This window comes from Asterias amurensis, chromosome 20 (assembly GCF_032118995.1).
Source record: "Asterias amurensis chromosome 20, ASM3211899v1".
Lineage (NCBI taxonomy): Eukaryota > Metazoa > Echinodermata > Asteroidea > Forcipulatida > Asteriidae > Asterias > Asterias amurensis.
The window spans coordinates 517,389-539,553 of NC_092667.1; the positions used below are offsets into that span (position 1 = coordinate 517,389).

A 22,165-nucleotide genomic window follows, 5' to 3' on the forward strand; every position below is an offset into this window, starting at 1 on the left:
TATTTATTTATAAAAAAACACAAAAAAAAAAAGGTTGGGCGGCGATTTAAAAAGGCCTTCTTAAACTGGCAATTTTTTTTTCCGGGGGATGGGGGTTGAGCTTTGAAAAATCTCACACATAGCTGGCCTCTGGACTTGGCATCTCTGCCTTTAAAACACTTTTTTGACGTTCACGTTAAGTGCTCCCGTTATCATGCAGCCTATTGACCAGAAAGTTTACAAGACCAATTCAGATGAGAATAAACTAAAAAGAGGCCTACGCTCTTACCGCCCCCCCCGAAAAAAACACAAACAAAAAACAGAAGATAAATTAGATTTGTGGCACACAGCATGTTCCAAAAACTCGCTTTACTTATAGTGCTGTAGCAACGCTATGTATCGTGGGACGTAAAAATGTCATTTTTGACGATGTTTTTTAACAAGGAAATGCAAGCATTATGAATGTATATTGAGTGAGTGGAGAAAGTTTTGGTAGTGTAGTACAAAAGAAACTTTAGTTATTGCTGGCTAACGGTCAGTTTCACCTATCAACGCTGATTTGAAAAACGTGTAACGTGTAACGTTAGGGAGGCCCAACATATTAGACCCCTAAAAGGCTCACGGGGGAGCCTTATAGTTTCTAGAAGTATGCACAAGGTACGTCGTCTAACCTAAAACGATAGCTTCATTTTGGGTTAGAATTATGACGCCATGCATAAATATTGAGAGAGGCGTATAACACCCTCACCCACATTTCGAAATATTTGTGTAAAGGATTTTTATATCCTAGCGGGGTGCCGCGCAAAGCGCGGCATTCCGCTAGTTGTATTTATTTGGGTAAACAAATTGTAAAGAATTATCCATTCAATACAGGAGCATAATGGACAATACCCTAGGCCAATACCAATGGTCTATTGGGTCACCGGCTTTGTGGACATGTTTCTTTCTCCACTATTGAGGGTCAAGTCAAAGTAAACCCGACGCACTAGCGTAAAACTACCTGGTTAAACTGAATTAAATAGGTCAAATGTTATTTCCAAAATGGCGACTTCAGGCTGTCTCCTTACGTTTACATCATTCATGATCATTTTCTTGGAGATGGGATCTCTGAAATCGTTCGGTGTTTTATTCAACCCTATGATGGATTCTCTAGAGTGCAGTGCCGCTGAACTGGGGACTGTAATCGGCATGTCAAACAGTATTGGTTTTATCATTGGTAAGTCACTTATACCAATCATACGTGGGATGTGTACTGGGGAAGAAGCCGGGGTTGAGGTTAAGGTTACAATTACCCCTTTTTCCCGTTATCAATTTTATGTTAGAAAGAATATGAATTAAAATCTGTTTTATAAACATCTGATCAAACAAGAATCATCATGACTTGAACAATCGCTATTCAAGCATCGTTTAATGCACAGTCCTACCAGTTTTCCCTTTCTTCACGCTACAGATAAAATTTAATGAACAAAAAGATCAACTAGAAACACATCAAACTATTGACTGCATTTATGGCGGGAAGTCTCGGAAGAGACTTGAGCAATGATAAATGACTTTGTTTCTGGCACTCCTGAGGTTTCCCACTACAAATACGTAGATGATATGTCGTTGGCTCAAACATATCGTAATAATGACCAAACAAGTCTAATGCAACAGCAGCTTGATTGTTTGCATTCCTGGTCATTAAAAAATCACATGCGACTCAACCTCCAAAAATGTCAAGTCATGATTTCTTGCTTCCAAAGACACCAACCTGTTAAGCCCATTTTTCAAATTGATAATAATGTAATCAATCAAACCAACTGTGCTAAGCTTCTGGGCATTCGTATACAAGAAAACCCTAAATGGGATACTCAGGTTGATTACATGTGTAAAGCCTTCAACAAAAAACTTAACTTCTTACGTCAACTTAAACGATGTAACATTCCTGTTAATGACTTGAGAACAGTGTATTTGCAATATGTTCGACCAACTCTTGAATACGCCTCACCTGCCTGGTTTTGTGGTCTTACCAAAGTCCAAAGAGAGTGCCTCGAGAAAATGCAACAAAAGGCATTCCGCATCATACTTACTTGGGATTTTTGTAAATTTAAACCTTATGCTGATATTTGTGTGGTGCTTAACATTCCGCCCCTCACTGAAAGACTTGAACTTCTCTCTTTGAACTTTGGTAATTCGCTCCTGTCCTCAAGCAAGCATAGAGAGTGGCTGCCTCCTGCAAGGAATAAAAACCTTAGGAATTCCGACTCTTAGTCTAGTATTAGGTGCAGAACCAACCAATACAGGTCTAGCCCCATTCCCTACCTCACCAGTATTTTGAACATTTAACACACTTTGGCAGGCCTCAAACATTTACCATCGATTTAATTCCTAGTTTTTTATTTTCTTGTTTGTGTGTTTGTTTTGTCTTTTTTTTCCTTTTTGCGTGTGTGTGTTTGGTTTTTTGTGTTTTTAATGTGTTTGTTTGTCTGGTGGTGTGTTTGCTTGTTTGTTTGTTTGTTTGTTGGGGTGTTTGTTGTGGTGTCTGTTGGCGGGGGGGGGGGGGGTATGTTTGTCGGGCTGCTGTTCCTTGGGGTTTGTTTGTATGTCGGGGTGTTTGTTTTTGTTTGTTTGTTAGGGTTTTTTTTTTTTTTTTTTTTTTAGCTTGTTTGTTTGTTTGGATGTTCGTTTGGTTGTTTGTTTGTTTGTTTGTTTTTTGTTTTTTTGTTTTTGTTGTCTCAGTTGGGTTTGTTAGTTAAGTGTGCTTGTTAAATATTTATTGTTTGTTTTATCTAATTTTAGTTCTCATAAGGTCTGTTTTGACTATGCTCTTTATTTTTCAATTTTTCTTGTGTATAAATTTTCTCCTTTGCTTTTTAAAAAATTTATACAAAAATAGAAATCTATATAATAATAATAATGGTGGTGGTGGTGGTGGTGGTGGTGGTGGTGGTGGTGGTGGTGGTGGTGGTGGTGGTAACAACATCGACCAATGGTTGACACACGGTCGCCGCCCAAACTTCCTCCAATCAGATGACTCGTAAGTGGGAGTTCGGGTCAGGGTTTTGTAGACTTGCAACCCGACGTCTAAACCGACATAAACGTGTCGAATTCCACACTCACAACCGTGTTGATTTCCACAAGGATGCCATGCCACTGGACCTTCTAATTTGAATCCAAGATGGTGCGGATACGCTTTTAATAGTATAGATACTGTAGTGTTGTTAATTTTTGTGTTGTTTACTTTGGGTTACCAAACCTATACATGAGAAGTTTATTTGAAATATTTCAGCTGTCATTGACTGTCATTTACTATAATTGATTGTATTTTGGCGAATGCTCGTCCTTTATTCATTAGAGGACCGGCTCCTTCCCGTGTCTCTACGTTAGCAGTGGATACTATGCTGAAGAAACTTGGAACGCCCATTCTTGGTAGGCCTACATGGATTTTAATTTGATGGGATCACCAGTTTTAATGTTTTTATCTTGTTTTTCGAATTGACGATAAAGGGTTACAATTCTTCATTTGCTTTTTTTCTGAACGTACCGTGTTACAGCACCAATGACAGGAAATCTTGCAAAGCGATTTGGCAGCCGGGTGTGTGTAATGACCGGAGGGTTCTTGCTTTTTGTAGGATACCTTGCCAGTGCGTTCACTTGGAATATCTTCCAGTTAACCATCACATTGGGAATAACAACAGGTGAGTGTCAGTTTTAAAATTTCCATAAAACTTGATCAACGTCTACCTGGTCCTGAGTATGTTCTTAGGGGACATTGTTCTGGTTCTATTGCTCCATGGAGATCCCGTCCTTCAACCTTGCTTTCACGCACAAAAAATGAACATTACAAATCCCGTGAATGTAATACCTATTTTTCCCTCTCGACAGGTGTTGGTATGGGTCTTTCCTACATACCACAGATAGTTGCACTGGTATCGTCTCCGTCCGAGCATTTTCCAGTCATGTACGCCATAGCTTATCTAGGTGGGTCATTTGGTGTCATGGCTTGCCCTCCTGTAGTCGATTTTTTTCTCGGAGTCTATGGCTGGCGTGGAACCTTGATGATCATGTCTGCTGTTATGTTCCACGTGACTGTGTTTGGTGCACTGAATGGTCAACACGTCCATAAGTATTCAAAGTTAAATACAACAGACACTGATCAAGTATCAAATGACAAGAATGAACCAGGCTTTCGTAACTGCCTAAAGGAAGTTGCGTCCTGGCTTTCTTTGAATATCCTCGCTGAGAAACCAACGCTACTTCTTCAACTCGGTATGTCTTTACTACAAGGCATATCTTCTGCTGCTTGGATGGTATTTCTAGTACCTCATGCAGTATCAAGAGGTATAACTCTCTCTGCAGCAGCTCTGTTATCTACTGGAGGTGGTGTTGGAAACCTTGTTGGAAGACTCCTTCATATTCCTCTGCAAGGCTACAAAGTCATCAGTGCATTTTGGTTCTTTGTGTTACTGTGTCTTATAAACTCAGCGGCAATGTTCATGGATTCATTTGCCCAAGATAATTTTGTGGTAAGTGGTACTGATGTCCCTTTAATCTGTATCCTTGTAACTAATAATTGTTTTTTCTTTATATTATGCTTACGAAAGCTAAGTTTTTGTGTATTTATAATGTGGATATAGACATTCTAATCTTCGTCTTGTTTATTATGACGTTTGATCAAAAAGAAATGTTTTTTTCGTGTTAATTATGCCAGGCCCTGATGTTTTTGGCTTGTGTCAACGGTGGCGCCATTGGACTTCTAAACATTCTAATGACGTTAGTGGTGAAAGACATGTACGACGAAAGTTTTCTCGTTGATTTCTATCTTTTAAGTAATTGCCTCTACGGGCTTGGAGAAATCACTGGAAGTTTTGCAGCAGGTAAGGTTAACTACAACATTGTGATTTGGTTGCTTGGCTTTGTGAAGCCATAGAGCTAATCAAAAGTCTGCCTCGATTGACGTCACAAAATGGGTAGGCGGAGTCACCCCCCGAAAACAACTTTATCTCTAACTTTATTTTTTAAACATTATAGACCGTGACAAACAATTACTAACAACATTGTTATATTGTTCATAAGCCTCTTATGTTTGAAAGAAAAACAATTCTATTTCCAGGTGACTTTACCTGTCCCTTTAGGGGCCCCGTGTACGGGTGTTTGTGTGGTGGTGATGGTGGTGGTGGTGGTGGTGATGTTGGTGTTAAAAAAAATAAAAAATAATAAGTTTCGTTTTTAAGAGAACTGTCTTCAATTTCGCCTTGCGTATTATCTCTTTACAGGGTTGCTTTACGACCTGACAGGAAGTTACGACCTAGCCTTCGTCGGGCTTGGACTTGTCAACATTGTAATGATGGTACTCGTGCTGATGGACCGCGTTATTCAGCGATGTTGTTCACTCCATTGATTAATGTACAACTGTTATCCGAGACCTTTAAGTTGTCCAACTTATTTATAGTGATACATACATACACCAAGTTAAACACTGTCGCACACCAGGGTTGTTGTAATAGTGGGGTCCGCCCGATAGTCCGAAGGTCCGTTAGTCCGAAGGTGCAATAGTCCGAAGGTTCGACAGTCCGAACGCGCAAATTTTCCATAAGAGGGGGTTCATTAGTCCGAAAATGTAATAGGGTTCGTTAATCCGAACATATGATGCGATAGTCCGAAGGTTCATTAGTCCGAAGGTTCATCGATCCGAAGGTTTACTGGTCCGAAGGTTCGGTAGTCCGAATTTAAAAAAGGTTAGTTGGTCCGAAGGTTCGATAGTCCGAAACAAAAACGAGGTTCAACAGTCCGAAGGTTCATTATTCCGAATCGACGATAAGGTTCGATAGTCCGAATCGACGACAAGGTTCGATAGTCCGAATTGACAATAAGGTTCGATAGTCCGAATCGACAATAAGGTTCGATAGTCCGAACTGACAATAAGGTTCGATAGTCCGAATCGACAATAAGGTTCGATAGTCCGAACTGACAATAAGGTTCGATAGTCTGAATCGATAATAAGGTTCGATTAAGGTTCGAAAGACGCACACCGTGGGGAAATTTAAATAAGAAGTTCGTTTTGTTCATAGATATAAATTAAAATAACTGAAATAACTAGATCGGCCGCGCGTACATACACGGGTTCTGGCATGGGTCCGCCATTTGCCTATCTCCCCTGTTCACTTTCTGTGCGTTGCCGTGGTCACGTGACTTGTTGCCGTCGGCACGTGACATTTAGCGCGTCCAAAGCCTATCTCCCGTGTGCATTTTCTGCGCGTCAGCTTTCGAACGTGAAATCGTTACCGCGTCCATGGCGAACCAAAATAAATTCTACACAGGCAATGGCGCGTGTGTATTGTCGATTCGGACTATCGAACCTTATTGTCGATTCGGAATAATGAACCTTATTGTCAATTCGGACTATCGAACCTTATCGTCGATTCGGACTGTCGAACCTTATTGTCAATTCGGACTGTCGAACCTTATTGTCGATTCGGACTATCGAACCTGATTGTCAATTCGGACTACCGAACCTTCGGAATATTTAACCTTATCCTATTTTCGGACTAAAAGGCCATTCGGACTATCGAACCTTCGGACTGTCGGACCTTCGAACTATTGAACCTTCGGACTAACGAACCTTCGCACTAACGGACCTTCGAACTATTGAACCTTCGGACCATCGAACCTTCGGACTATCGAGCGCTAACCGTAATAGTATGTAGGAAAATTACTTCTTTAAATGGCTGATAGTTAATGTGCATTGTTATAGGCATAACATGGGAGGGGAAATAATTGTTTGAATCGCTATGGTTGGAATGTCCCTTCATGCATTTGGGCTGCTTTTGTAATGGGTTTCGTAGAGTACACTATAAAACCAAAGGAATTTTATATTGTGGTTGAGATTTGCGTTGCGGGTGCTGAGAAGGGTACTGTTTGGGTGTGAACCAGCGGACAGCTAGGCCAGCGTTGAGGCTGTGTCGTGTCGACCCGTCTAGCACGGGTAGGGGTCCGGCGGGTGTTTTATAAGGCCCATCAGCAACGCAAATCCTCCCGGGAATCTCGGACCCAAGGATAAGCGGTGTCGAAGCCAAAGGCATTGAGTTCCCGTGACACTAAACCACACTTGGTCTGAACGGTCCTCTGGGGCGTGGTCAACCTTCAGCGGGAAGACTTACGTGGGGCTACCGATGGTGACAAGGGGACGGGGGTCCACTCTTCTGAGCGAACTTATTCTCGAGACTTAATCAGCCGTACTACAAACTCTATGTCGCCGTACTGCTGTTTGTTTATTTATTTAGGGGAACGTTCGTTGTATTAAAGTCTGAATGTAAACTTATTTACTTATGCATGAAATTCATATTGTACGGGTTGCTCTAAGCTGTGGAGAATGTAAAGGTGCAAAACTGGAAGATTTGTTAAAGCTAAATTATTGTGGGGTACTTCTATTAAATTGTAGTTTCTTTATTGTTTCTAATCTGGTGTCACTGTGTTCCATTCTTGTGTCTGGGTTTTATGTATGATATTGGTCTGAGTAGAGTGGCGCAAGGGTCCACTCTGCGACAGTTGTATACTGTACTTCTGTTCTGTTTTATTCTGTTCTCTCGTGGGGTATGGTTGCCTGGTTAGTGACAACAAGTCAGGCTCTATGTAAGCTGTATCAAATATTAATAGCAGTCCCTCCCTTTGAGCAACCCTCCCTTGCTGCAGTTGGACTTTAGGCTGCATAGGAAACATATTTCATTTAATTTAATTTCATTTTATTTGCCAGCAAACATGAAAAAATACAAACATGTATATTAAAAAATTGCACATCAAAGATTTACAAGAAAAAGCAATATTACAATGGTTATAAAAAGAGAACAGCAAAAAAATATGCAAAAACACTAGCAAATTACTGAGAAACCTGGCCTGGCCGTGGGCAGATATAAGGATTGTGTAGGAAACACCTCCAGTGGGAGTGGAACACAAAACACTACAGACGAAACAAAAGACAGGAACCCTGGCAGGGAAAGCCAATAGCGACAAAAAGTGACTTTCAAAGTGGCTGACCTTTTGGTTCGAGACAAAAACGAGAATTAACAAGACACACCCTCCAAAGGAGGAATACATATTGCCCACCAGCCAAGCCAGGCAACTCAGATATAACAGACAAGCAAGAATAGAAAATAATGCATTAAAAAAAATGTTGTTCCCTAACATGGGAGGTAATAACTGTCAAAGTAGACAGGAAATCTGTTAAAAACAGTAAATTTAAAAGCATCAGTTCCAGCATAAGTATGATGAAATTTAAGAGTGTCAGAATGGAGCTAAATGGAGCCCCGAAGTTGTACCCAGATGTCGTTCAGACCTAAATGGAGCCCCGAAGTTGCACCCAGATGTCGCCCTGACCTAAATGGAGCCCCGAAGTTGTACCCAGATGTCGCCCGACCTAAATGGAGCCCCGAAGTTGTACATACCCAGATGTCGCCTAGACCTAAATGGAGCCCCGAAGTTGTACCCAGATGTCGCCCTGACCTAAATTGAGCCCCGAAGTTGCACCCAGATGTCGCCCTGACCTAGATGGAGCCCCGAAGTTGTACCCAGATGTCGCCCTGACCTAAATGGAGCCCCGAAGTTGCACCCAGATGTCGCCCTGACCTAAATGGAGCCCCGAAGTTGCACCCAGATGTCGCCCTGACCTAAATGGAGCCCCGAAGTTGTACCCAGATGTCGCCCTGACCTAGATGGAGCCCCGAAGTTGTACCCAGATGTCGCCCTGACCTAAATGGAGCCCCGAAGTTGTACCCAGATGTCGCCCGACCTAAATTGAGTCCAGAAGTTGTACCCAGATGTCGTCCCGACCTAAATGGAGCCGGCCCCGAAGTTGTACCCAGATGTCGCCCTGACCTAAATGGAGCCCCGAAGTTGTACCTACGACCTAAATGGAGCCCCGAAGTTGTACCCAGATGTCGCCCGACCTAAATCTATAGCCCCAAAGCAGTACCTAAATGTAGCCCAAAAGTTGTCCCTAGATGTCGCCCCGATCTAAACGGAGCCCCAAAGTTGTACCCAGATGTCGCCCCGACCTTAAATCTTTAGCCCCAAGCTGTACCTAAATGTCAATCAAAGTTGAACCTGAAAGGTCGGGGTGACCATAAGGTGCCGCACAGACGGCCCTAAACTGTTGTCAGACTTTATGATCCATGTCAGCAGACCTACTTCGTAAAAATGTAATGCATATTTTGATTAAAAACAAGACCGTATAATTTTATTGTTCTGCAAAATTGAATTTGTCAAATGAAAAAGTATACCCGGATAAATGTAAAGTTGGAGCTAAACGGAGGATTATAAACGCAATTTTCTTAATAACAACCGTATTTATAACGCACCCTTTGCCAAAGGATGCATAGCGCCAGGTATTTTTACTGCAAGGTGAGTGGGACGAAGTTTGAATTATAAGACCTAATCCTTTAGCACCATGTATTGATTTTTACAAGGTACTGTGGCGTAATATGCTGCCAATCTAGGCAGAACCACCGGGGCGAACCCCTTCTCTTTTTGATAAGTGCACTGGGTTATTTTACATGCGTTACACAACACATGTGACAACGGCTTAGAGTCCCATCTGAAGGACGAAGCATTCGTAAAGTGGCTTGCTTAAAGGGACACACCGGCCGAATTGGGCTATTTGGGCAACAAAATAGACTAAGACATGACTTCAACGGTCTTCCAGGAATGAAGAAGAACACTCCTTAAAACAAATCATCAAATTTAGCCGTTTTTGAGCATTTTAAGACAAAAACGCAGGTCGCGTGATTGTTCTAACTCTTGTGCCACTATGAAGGCATTTTGAAATTGGGTCCTGGCACGTCGGGAGCGCATAACGCCACGATCGCATTTCAAACTGCATCATGGCTGTGCGGTAGTATGCCTAGTTTATTGGGGCTAGGAATGCTTTATTTACTTTTTCCTGTCCCATCATATTCTGGGTTAGCTTCTTTGTGGTCTTCGTGACTATCTTTGGATGTACGTCGAAGCACGAAGGTCTACCTCCATCGTCGAAGGATTTGCCTGATCCGTTTATGCCGGTTGTATGGATAGACTGGATCCTTATGCTTCGTCATAGTAAAACGTTGCTATAAACAAAGCACCAGTCTACTTACAACATTGTGCGTGAATGTCACGAAGACTTGACAGTTGCAACAGCTGGAAACACGTATACGCTGGTCTTTTACCGCTTTGGTTTTTTTAAAATCATTTTTCGCAAAATACGTGACATTTTTATGATTTCTTCTACAGCAACCAACTATAAAAACATTATATATGATTCTACACCCCTAAATTGCGTAAACGGTGAGTCGGTGTGTCCCTTTAAGGACAAAAGTGTCACGGCTGGGGATTCGAACCCACACTCTGCTGATCAGAAAAACCTCAGTTTAACTTCCCGCTCTTAACTGCTCGGCCACGATCGCGACACTTCCATGGAGCTTTAAACAGAATGAAACGTAATTGCAGACAATTCTGAGAAACTACTCTGAGATAATCAGGAACCTGATGTGGTCGATCTAACAAAACTCTTCCTAACTTAGGCACCTTATCAAAACTTTCCAGGACAACTTGTGGAAAGGTTTTCCCAGAACCATTTTGGAACAACTGCTGGCTCTCAGTAGACAGCAAATCTAAGTGTGTGCGGTTTAACCAACATTAAACAATGGGCCATAGAACTGTCCTAAAAACTTTTCCTGGAGTTTATACAGAATGCACAATATTTTGGTTGAGGTATACTCAAATAAGCTCCGGGAAAACTTATCCGCAAGTTATCCGGGAAAAGTTTAGATAAAGTGCTTTAGGATTAAGGACGAGTCCTAGCCTAAAGACCGATCCTACGTAAGACCTGTCCTAGGATCGATTTTACAAAACCCGTTCTAAGCAGGACGAGTCCAAAGTAATATAAACCCGAAAACAAACCCTCGGACGAGGCTAAACACGCTATTTCAACGGCCATTTCTTGCCTGTATTGCTTACAGTAAATAAAACATTTGTATGGTTTGCACATCACGTGATCATGTGACCCGTCGGCCATTTTCTTTTCGCTTAGTGGCTTAATTTGCATACGTCGGTTTACGTTTTAACTTCAAGGTGTTACAGGGTCTTATTTGGATAGAGAAGAGGAGGAAAAATCCAAAATTGAGAGGAAACACTGTGTAAGAACATGCAGCGAGTGGGACAAATTTCCCCCAGCCCTCATTGCTGGTCCGCAGTTCGCAGAGTGGTAAGCGATAAATGTTTTGCACATTATTGTGAAATCATTAGGCCTTTATGTGAAGAGAGCATTACCAAGCTCCTAGTCCCCCAACCATCACAGTGGCTTAAATTGGAAGTTTCCCCCTATTTCTTTCTTCCACGTGGAGACGTATTTTGTTTTTACCTGTGATCTTGAAGTTAAGAATTTCTCATAGACTTTGTGCACAACAAAATTGACATCAGGAACCATCCGACGGTTCAAAACTCTAGTTCAAATCTCTAGTCAGACTTAACGGTCCATGGCAGATACACCTACTTCGTGTTAATAGGAAAGTTAATGCATAGTTTGATTAAAAACTAAGCTATTTATTTTATAATGCTTGTATGCAGTCAGATCTTCACGGGGATTCGTTTCAGATTTTATTATTTTGTTGTTCTGCATAATTTAATTTTTCAAATAAAAAATATACCCGTATAAATAAAAAGTCTGATCAAAATTTTATCCCTTGAAGCTGCGTAAAGATGGAACGTAATTGTTTAAAGTTAGAGTCACGGTCAAGTGGACTTGCCAACGAGAGATCGTCACCATTGGTCAATATTGTTAAAGGGGCAGGGCGTTGGTGTTTAGTCCTTTGCTGTTAACGCAGTGGTGTTTGATATAAAGGCATAACATCAATCTCGTATCAGCTCATTTGCAACAACTTTGTTCGAGTGTTACCATCATCTTCAGAACTGTGACACCTTATAATGACAACCATGTTGACCGCACTGATGATTGTGACCATCTTGGTTAGCACTGTGCCGTCGTCGTACTGCGTCTACTCAGGTTGTTCTAATTGTCCAGCCGAACCAATTGACAAAATGAATGACCATCAAATACAACAGATCCTTTCCCAGAGATCTGTTTTTGAAGAAATTGAACAAAATCCGCAACTCTTGCATAATGCCACATACCAGAGATCATTTGTAACACTCACTCTGCGGCAGAACCAACAGATTCTGAAAAAGTACGCTAAGATGTTTAGGGACAAGAAGTCAGTCCTAACCTCTTCAGTTGGGACTGAAACGATGTCTCAGATATGCCCACCCGATTCTTCATCTGACCCTCTTATCTTGGTATATACTACGGAAGGACAATTGGTTGAACTCGTGCAGGTAAGTAACGGGTTTACTTCTATTTTGGATTGGGTGTTGGGATTTTTTGCTGGGTTGTAGAGTAAATTCGTTGTTTAGTAGGAAACTGGTTCCATTCAGGGAACATCATCTTGAAATTCCGATTTCAAAAGTCTGTCAAAGCTTTCAGAAGTGAAGCAACAGTGTTAAACATTGTTCTATCCCCATCTGTGTAGGCTACCAACTTTGATCATAATTTACTGTAGTATGCCTCGAATTACTATGTGTTTTATAGATGCCCGAACAAAATGATAACCAGTGGATTTTGGATGAAACCTGCCGGGACGAGGTTTCATTCGGCAAGACATGCCGCTTAGTTGATCGCACTGTGCCTGGACTCTTCATTAACCACAACAATATAGTGGAGACGGGTGGTGGTAGTGAGGACTTCGACTACTCCTATGTAGTCGTACAATACTGTGCAGCATTTGAGCCCTAAGGTCCTTGGTGTGACTTCTGGAGCTCAAGTAGGTCCCAGCTGGTCAACCACCGGGTTTAACTGAGCCTACATAGAGTACTTTACGTTATATACACGATATTAAACATAATACAAATAATTAAACATAATACAAATATTACTTTACACTTCTTAAAGGTGTTTTACTTTAAAGATGGTAGACACTATTGGTAATTGTCAAAGACCAGTCTTCTTATTTGGTGTTTCTAAACATATACATGAAATAACAAACCTGTCGAAATTTGAACTAAATTGGTTGTCGAAGTTGCGAGATACGAATGAAATAAAAGACACCCTTGTCACGTGAAGTTTTGTGCTTTCAGATGCTTGATTTCGAGACCTCAAATTCTAAATCTGAGGTCTCAGAATCAAATTCGTGGAAAATTTCTCCTTTCTCGAAAACCATTACTCGTTGCCAAGTGAGGTTTTATGTTGATACTTATTTTGAGTAATTACCAATAGTGTTCACTGCCTTTAAGGGACACGCTACCTGGGGTCAGATCAGTTGGTCTATTAAAAGTATTTGAAACCGTTTGTTATAAAATGCATTTTGCTAGAATTGTGTTAAGTATACAATAATCCACACAAACATGCCTCGAAATTGCACGATTTTCCTTACGTCGTGAACTAACACGGCACGCTATTTTGTGCGGAGTCAATTATTTTTCACAACAAAAATGGCCGACCATGTTAGCTCGCAAAGTAAACAGAAAACTAAGCAGTTTCTAGTCATTTGTGTAGATCATTGTCTTCTACTTAAAAACACAATTCATTACCATTATGCATTTTATAATAAACGATTTCAAACGCTTTTCAGGGACCAACTCGCCCGATCCAAGGCAACGTGTCAATTTCATATTATTTTAACACTTTGAGGTAGTTCGGTAGTTCTATAATGTATAATGAGTTTTGGTGTTTTACGCAGTAGTTATTATTCAATATTTAGTAAGTATTAGCTGATCAGTATCCAGGTTTATACGCCTACCGGAAATGGATCTGGCCATTGTGGATTCTTTGGTTAATCTTCTGCAGACAATGTCGCAGCCGTTTAGATTATGTCGACTTAGTTATAAATCATTTAAATAGTTTGCTTTTAAATGGTGTTATGGTTTTAAGTCTACTAACTCGTTAATTTGTAAACACCTGTATTTAGTTGGTCAAAAGTTCAAACTGATAAGTTGATTGTCTTTAGTTAAATGTTTCCCTTCTATCCACCCGAACACCTAAACAACTCTGCAAAGTACGAAATAACAGTGTTTTATTTCAGTTTCAAATCATTTAAAATTCAAAGTGGTGTTATGGTTTATGTCTAGGGCTGTGGCAAGAGTCTGTGACTATTTTGTTCAATGTTAACACCCATATTTAAAGACAGTGGACACTATTGGTAATTGTCAAAGACCAGTCTGCTCACTTGGTGTATCTCAACATACGAAAATTTGAGCTCAATTAGCCGTCAAAGTTGCGAATGAAAGAAAAAACACCCTTGTCACACGACAAGGTCTCAAAATCCAAATCGTGGAAAATTGCTTCGTTCTCGCAACCTATGTCATTCCAGAGGGAGCCGTTTCTTACAATGTGTTATTCCATGAACTTCTCCCTATTACTCGTTACCAAGTAAGGTTTTACGCTAATCATTATTTTGAGTAATTACCGATAATGTCCACTGCCTTTCATGTTTTTTACATTCATATTGATAAAGTTTGTGGCCTTTATTTAAATATTCATCTTCTACCCACCCGAACACCTAGTACACCAAACAACTCTGCACAAAATGTAACGAATTATAGTGGGTTTAGTTCAGGGTTTTTCTGTTCAGTGTTGACCCAAGTACAGTTGTTCATCTTTTAATATTTCGTACCGTTATTGACTGTACATGGTAACTTAACTGCTTGCATGACGCGGATGTTTATTTAGCCTTGACTCAAGGCTGTTGGCGTAGTGTGCCCCGGCCCGGCGCGATTCGGCAGTCTGCACGCTGTGCATACACGAACAATGTACATGTTTACAGTACATTGTATGTACAGTACATTGTACAGTGAAAACAGTATACCGAAGTCGTGAGTACGGTCGTGTCTTTCTACTTTCAACCTCGCACACGTGGCTCAAGCTACTTGGAAAGTACTCATGATGTACCGTACGTCTACCATACAGATGGTACATCTAATGTACATACATATGTGTGTGTACATACGCTGTACACGTATTATATGCACTGTGTTATGTATGGGGTGCGCTGGCGGAACTCAGTGACGGGGACTGGGATTTTGCAGGTCGCGGCTGGCTGTAGCGCCTTGATCAAGGCTAATGTTTATTTCAAATCAGTGATAGTTAAAGCAAGAACCTCATAACGTAGCGCAACATGCCCCATGAGCCGTGCTTCAAGGGCTTTAGGGGCACATTGCTTTGGATCGGGCGGGCGAGTTGGTTTATAAAAGCATTTGAAACGGTTTGTTATGAAATGCATAATGGTTAAAAGTATAATTAAATGATCAACACATTTATATGCTTCATAATTTCGTGGTATTCATTTTACTTAAAACGGTCGGTCATTATATGTAGTGAGTTGACGACGTATAAAAGGACAAACCTTCTGTATCGTGATCCGTTGCCTTTCTGTCCTGTAATTTCTGATGTATCTTAAGTTTTGTTTAAAAGTATATTTTCTGTACAAGGAATTTCTCTAAATAAAAAAAAAAACAAGTTGTCCTTAAATTATACTTCCATAGTTGCCTCCAGCTTCATTGTGTCACATTATAATTATTTGTCTTAAAGTTCTTTATATAGTTTGGTGTTCATTTGACCTGTTCTATATGTAGTGTACGTGTCTGTACATTTTGCAATACATTAAGTATAGAGTTGTGATAGAAACACGCACTTTGCCCCAAACCGTGGATTTTCAAACTGTTTTCATAGGTCTTGGTTTCCATGGTTGTAGAGAAGAGAACACCCCGATTAAATGGTCGGTTTATTAAACCAATCACAACGACAAGTTGTATTAAGTCAGTATAGTGAATAAAACAACATGTACAATAACATGCGAGATGTACACGCTGCACGCAGATTATCAAAAGTGTTACACCCGGTTCAGACAGGTGCTCCAGAGTCGCGCCGGACTAAATAGACTAGGAACGACTCTGGGTCAACTCAATTAAATTTTGGTTTCAGACAAGTGAACTTAACATTACATTTAACATTACATTTACATTGCGTCGACTGCTCATGTTGTTCTGAATGTTCAACCAAATCAATTGACAAATTCAATGACCATCAAATACAACAGATCCTATCCAAAAGATCTGTAATAAAAGAAATTGAACAAAATCCGCAACTTTTGTAAAATGCCTCATACCAGAAATCATTAGTGACACTCACTCCGCGGCAGAACCAGCAGATTCTGACAAAGTCAGAAGTCAGTCTTAACCTCTTCATCGGTAGTTGGGACTGAAACGGACTTGATATGCCCGACCCAGTGAGTAGCAAGACCTCTTACACTAGTTTTAACTCCGGAAGGACAGGTGGTTGAATTCGTAGAGGTATCGGACGGGTTTCCGTCTAGTGTGGAATGTTTTTTTTTTTTTGGAGGGCGGGGGGGGGGGGGTTGGGAGTAAAACACTTGTTAACAGGAAACCGGTCCCATTTAGTAAACATTATCTTAAAACTCCGATGTATGAATTTTTATAAGCTTCCAGAAATGACAAATATTGTTTACATCGTTCCATCGTCATCAGATAGACTACCAATCCTGATCATAGAGTACCCTAGTCGGCCACACTTTACCAATGTTTTTATAGTGTCCTGGGCAAGATTTGGAACAGTGGATTTTGGATGTAAGCTGCAAGGACGATGTTTCATTTGGTAAGATATGCCGTGTAGTTGAGCGCTATGTGCGCGGACTCTTCATTGATATAAGCAGTGAACCTTGGGAAGCTTCTTATGGTCACTTCGACTACTCCAAGGTGATTGTACAGAGCTGTGCAGCATTTGAGCCCCGTACGTAGATGGTCTGACTCCTGGAGCTCGGATGGGTCCCAGCTGGTCAACCAACGGATTTAGCTGACTGAGCCTACACAACGTACTTCACATTCTAAACACGATACAAAATATATAAAATAATACTTTTTACTTCTTATAAGGTATTCGTAAATACCTCAGACAGTTTCGCTACTCCAATTGGTGGAGAGCGCGTCACGTGGGTGTGTAAAAACCTTTGTTTATGACCAGTCAAAATGGTTGAAACATGGGCGTGACACACAACCGTGCTTATAAGCAGTCTCTTCATTCCTATTGGTCGAGAGCAACGGCTGGAAAAGTTGTGCCACATCACGCGATAAGCGCAACGCGCACAGCATTCCCTTATAACGAGTTGTTTACCCGAGGGCCTTAGCTTTTCATAGCTGGAGGGGTGTTGTGTTGAAAGAACTCATTGAACAATTATAATTGTTGTATTTGTTTTTAACTTTCCGACAAACAAATGTTGATTTTGTTACCGAAAAGGTATTTATGAATGGAAATAAATTTGTGTTGAATCGGTTTTCAACTAGTGGTTTAAATCCGCCGATGCCTAGTTCTTGATAATTTACCTCGACTTCGTCTCGATAAATGTATCAAGAACCATAGAGCTGCTTAAGCATAAACTTAAAATCAGATTGCTGGCCAAGACTCCACTCAATTATTATGCTAAGTAAGCAACAGCTAAATACCAGTCACAAGCAACGTATATGGCATTAAATTTTTGCCAGTAACATGTGTACAATAAGCGAGCTATTTTCGTGCTTAAGCGAATGTTTTGCTTAAGCAGCTCTATGAAATTGGCCCCAGGCCTCGTTGGGTTTAAACCACTGGTTAAAAACCTCTTCACCACACATTGATACTTATTCTGACCAGACTCCAGGGACAGATAGATATCAATCAATATATAATGGGGAGTAGAAAATCTTACCGCCTACCCCTATAGTTGTCACCATAAACTGAAGTTGTCTGTAATCCGCATCGTCCTAGATCACAAACAGTCATCATCATCAAGTCAAGCGCCATCTAGAAGCTCGCGCCTTCCCAGTGATTTGTCTTCAGATGTTCCGATCCAGCAAGCAGGAGCGGATAGTTCCCCAGCTCTGGCCACCGATCTAATGCTACTGCATATCTACAATCCCGGCCAAAATACTTGGGCCACCCTTTCCTGATACAACAGTTTCCTGTGCACTTCTCATTCACATTCACATTAAAAACATTTGCCCCCCCTGCCCCCGTCCCCCGCTCAATGTTGACTGTAATTCGGAACACAGTCGGCAAATGGACCCAACATTGAAAGGGGGCAGGGGGGCCCAACGAGTTATGGCCGGGATTGTAGAACTACGAGGTTGGTTCCACTATCGTGTCGTTCCACGGTCGTATCGAACCGTATAGTTCTAGGATTAGCCCTAAAATGCTGGAGTTGATTCAAAAACATAAATGTCTTGAAGACAAACTCAAGTGATATTTGAAAGTGAACTTTTAAAATATTTCAATCATCTTTACAACTTGCTCTCTCTTAGGAGTCGTATACACGTTATAATTACTGTGAGTGTCACAAATGATACATGTGGCATTGTGCAAGAAGATGCATAAGAGTGAAAAAGCACTCTTGGAACAGTATGAGGGACAACTCTTTTTCATGTGGTCTACCTCTCTTTAAGATTCAGAAGCTTCCATCTTTTTGAGTGATTTTTCACCTTATCCTGGAGTGAAACCCCTCTAAAAGAGTGAAATACCCACCACTCTTTTTGAAGAGCCATATGAGGGACAACTCGAAATGTACACAGTTTTTACTCTTTTACATTTACAGAACAGATCTTGTTCAAATTCTTCGATTGTCAAGAATTACGTTCCACGCTGTACACAGTTTCATGGAAGAAAATCCTCCATTTTGCTCTGTCTTGTCATTTATCTGGGTATTTTTTATTTATTTTTTGACAAAATTCAATTTTGCAGAGCAATAAAACGATACGGTCTGGAACTAATCCTCGTGAAGATCTGAGTGCATACAATTATTCAAAGTATTCAGGTCTCATAATTTGTTTTTAATCAATATATCCATTTACTTTCCCATTATCACGAAGTAGGTGTGTCTGACATGGACAATTAAGTCTGACTAGAGTGTTGAACCGTCGGAAGGTCACTGGTGTCAATATTTTGTGCGCAAAGTCTATGGATGGACAAAATAAAAGAAAAAAACACGTCTCCACGGGGCCGGAGTCTCGCCGAACCAAAATCTGAATTGAAGACAAGAAAAGTTCAACTTCCGAAACAGCTGAGCGACAGGACGCATAAGAAGTAGAAAGATTGACTATTGCTTAAACAAGTTGAGTCGCTCCTTAATATCTATTGGTCCGGCGCGACTATGGCGCGCCTGTCGCGTATTTGTTTTTCCTAGGACGAACGTGGGCAGTTAACAAAAAATGGGCGTATTTTTGCCCCAAAAAACACTCTCGCGCATGCACGAGCTTTAGTGATGACCGCAAGGGACCTTTGGCCACTGGTGGTGGTATGTGGAATGAAACTAGTTGTGGTAAATAAATGGGGACCACACAACCTGCCTTTCTTCTACTATCGCTTCACACAATGGTGTACAGGTTGTGATGAACCAGTCTGGCTCCTATTTCTTCCTCCATGGTCCAACCATGGAGATATACCATCCATGTTCTATTTTCATAATTGCCCTCCTTCCCCCTCCCAACCATATCCAAACATATTTTATCGGGCAATCAAGACTTGGCAATGAAAGCAAGCGCGACGCATTTTATTGACAAAAGGTAGAGTTGTACAAAATAATACGCAGTTTTACATGGTACATGGTACTAAATATACATATACATTGTACATGTAACATGTGTACGTGTATGCGTGTATGTGTACATGTTTAATATGCATGAGTGTATTTCCACAACTATTATTACGTCGAAGTACGCATGTGCATGGGAAAATGTATAGTTAACTACGCCCATTATGTAAATTACCCACGTTCGTCCTAGGAAAAAAAAAAAAAAAACGCGTCCCGGCAGGTTTCTTCCAAAATCAACTAGTTAGAATTTTGTTCAGGCATCTATAAAACACATAGTAAATTGTGGCATATTATAGTAGTTTATGATAAAAGTTGGTAGCCTACAAAGATGGGGATAAAACAATGTTATGTTTAACAATGTGGTTTTACTTCTGGAAGCTTTTACAGACTGTTGAAATTGGAGTTCACTGAATGGAACCAGTTTCCTACTAAACCAAAACAATTACTATACAACCCAGCAAAAAATTCCAACATCCATTCCAAAATAGAAGTAAACCCGTTACTTACCTGCACGAGTTCAACCAATTGTCCTTCCGTAGTATATACCAAGATAAGAGGTTCAGATGAAGATTCGGGTGGGCATATCTGAGACATCGTTAGTCCCAACTGAAGAAGTTAAAGGGACACACCGGCCGAGTTGGGCCATTTGGGCTACAAAATAGACTTAGATGTGACTTCAACGGTCTTCCAGGAATGACGAAGAACAGTCCTTAAAAAAATCATCAAATGTAGCCGTTTTTGAGCATTTTAAGACAAAAACGCCGGTCGCGTGATTGTTCTAACCAAAAAGTGGTACAAACAATCACGTGACCTTTTGGGCTAGTTTTACTTCCAGCCGTCTAAAAGTAACTTACTTAACCAAATTTAAATCTTTTTTTTTTACAAAATTATGAACGAATAAATGACGAAAAAGATCATGTATTCAAATTATCGCTACAAAATGTAAATAATGGTCAAAAATCTAACGTAAGATTCGCATTTAAAGAGTCCGTGTAACGGAAGCTTGTTATATGGCCCCACGGCGTGGAGCAATCAGAACGTAAGCCTCGGGGCATATACCGTACCGCACATGCCGTGTCTTGTGGGGGACTGGAGGTGTAATCCCAGGCGCTATGAACTCCAAGCGTGCGGGTTTCGCCGTTAGCTTGGGAGGGGTTGGAAGCCAGACATTAAAGTACATGTTTGTCATCGTGGGTTTGTCAGTCGGTACACCTCGTGTCGATTCCGTTATTTCTTACGATCGCATAATGCTCTGTTTTGTTTCATGCCTCCTAGTTTCTTTTTGTTAGGAGTTCTCAGGTAATTGAAAAAGATTGACTATGTCAAAACGTAGGAGTACCGCATTTTGTTATACTGACAGTGTTATTGTGTGAGTAGCTTAACAAATGTTTTACAAAGAAGAAAAAAAGGATAACAAAATAACGGAGCCCCGATCGTAAAAAAGGACAGGTGAATAAGAATTTCGTTAAAGGTTGAAACAAAAATAGGGATAAAACAAAATTTCATCAAAGCATTATTTTGTTAACAAAACATAATTTGTTAATTCTGTGAATGGAGTGTTATTTTTGAGATTGTTGAGGTATTATTTGGTTCTGTTCCAAGGTACAAAGATACTCAGCTACGCTTACGTTCCTTCAAGTTACGCTATAATATCAACGTTTTCAAGGTACGTTTTCAAGCCCGAGTCAAGCTACGCTTACGTTTTAAGATATGCTTACGTTCCAAAAGATAAGGTTATGTTCTAAGCTACACAGCTACTCAGCTACGCTTACATTCCAAGTTTTGCTTACGTTCCTTCAAGTTAAGGTACGCTATCAATCCTACGTCAAGTTACACTTACGTTCCATACGCAGCTACGTTTACGTTCCAAAATACCCAGCTACGCTTACGTTCCAAGATATGCTTACGTTCCAAAACATATGGTTACGTTCCAAAACATATGGTTACGTTCCAAGCTACACAGCTTCTCAGCTACTCTTAATCCAAGATACAATTAGGTTCCAGTTACGCTATAATCAAAAGGTACGCTTTCAATCCCGAGTCAAGCTAGGCTTACGTTTCATACGCAGCTACGTTTACGTTTCAAAATACCCAGCTACACTTACGTAGCAAGATATGCCTACGTTCCAAAAATATGGTTACGTTCCAAAATAAATGGTTACGTTTCAAGCTACACAGCTACTCAGCTACGCTTATACAATCCAAGATATGTTTAGGTTCCAGAAATACGCTATAATCAAAAGATACGCCCTCAATCCAGAGTCAAGCTAGGCTTACGTTTCAAGATTTGCAGCTACGCTTACGTTTCAAAATACATTCTCACAAGGACGCTTTTGAATACCTCAAGATGCACCCCCCCCCCCGAGATAAAAACATTTTTCACTGTGAACAGGGCCCGTTGATCAATTTCATCTGTCTTGCAGAAAATACTGCTGACAAATTGTCTTTACTGTTTAAAAATTTAGTCGGGCACCAGCCAAAGGTTTACAAATTTAATTAAAATTTGGCTGGTAATCAGTTTCAGCTTTGCAACACTATTTTGTGCTAAGCAA

The 22,165-nt window shown here is 40.7% G+C and overlaps 2 protein-coding genes across 2 annotated transcripts in view; both read left to right on the forward strand.

The window, feature by feature from the left end:
- The window catches only part of LOC139952659 (uncharacterized), a 28,773-nt gene extending 23,214 nt beyond the window's left edge, over nt 1-5,559 (forward strand). The window contains exons 6-11 of the mRNA XM_071951862.1: nt 1,002-1,195; nt 3,513-3,656; nt 3,844-4,484; nt 4,670-4,835; nt 5,235-5,393; nt 5,490-5,559. Coding sequence (XP_071807963.1) covers nt 1,002-1,195; nt 3,513-3,656; nt 3,844-4,484; nt 4,670-4,835; nt 5,235-5,359 — 1,270 coding nt within the window. The 3' untranslated portion in view covers nt 5,360-5,393; nt 5,490-5,559. The remainder of the gene's footprint in view (nt 1-1,001; nt 1,196-3,512; nt 3,657-3,843; nt 4,485-4,669; nt 4,836-5,234; nt 5,394-5,489) is intronic.
- A 6,363-nt stretch (nt 5,560-11,922) lies between these two features.
- LOC139952137 (uncharacterized) lies at nt 11,923-12,778 on the forward strand. Its single transcript, XM_071951111.1, has 2 exons — nt 11,923-12,321; nt 12,575-12,778. Exons 1-2 carry the CDS (start codon nt 11,923-11,925, stop codon nt 12,776-12,778), a joined length of 603 nt encoding a protein of 200 aa, XP_071807212.1.
- The last annotated feature ends 9,387 nt before the right edge of the window (nt 12,779-22,165 follow it).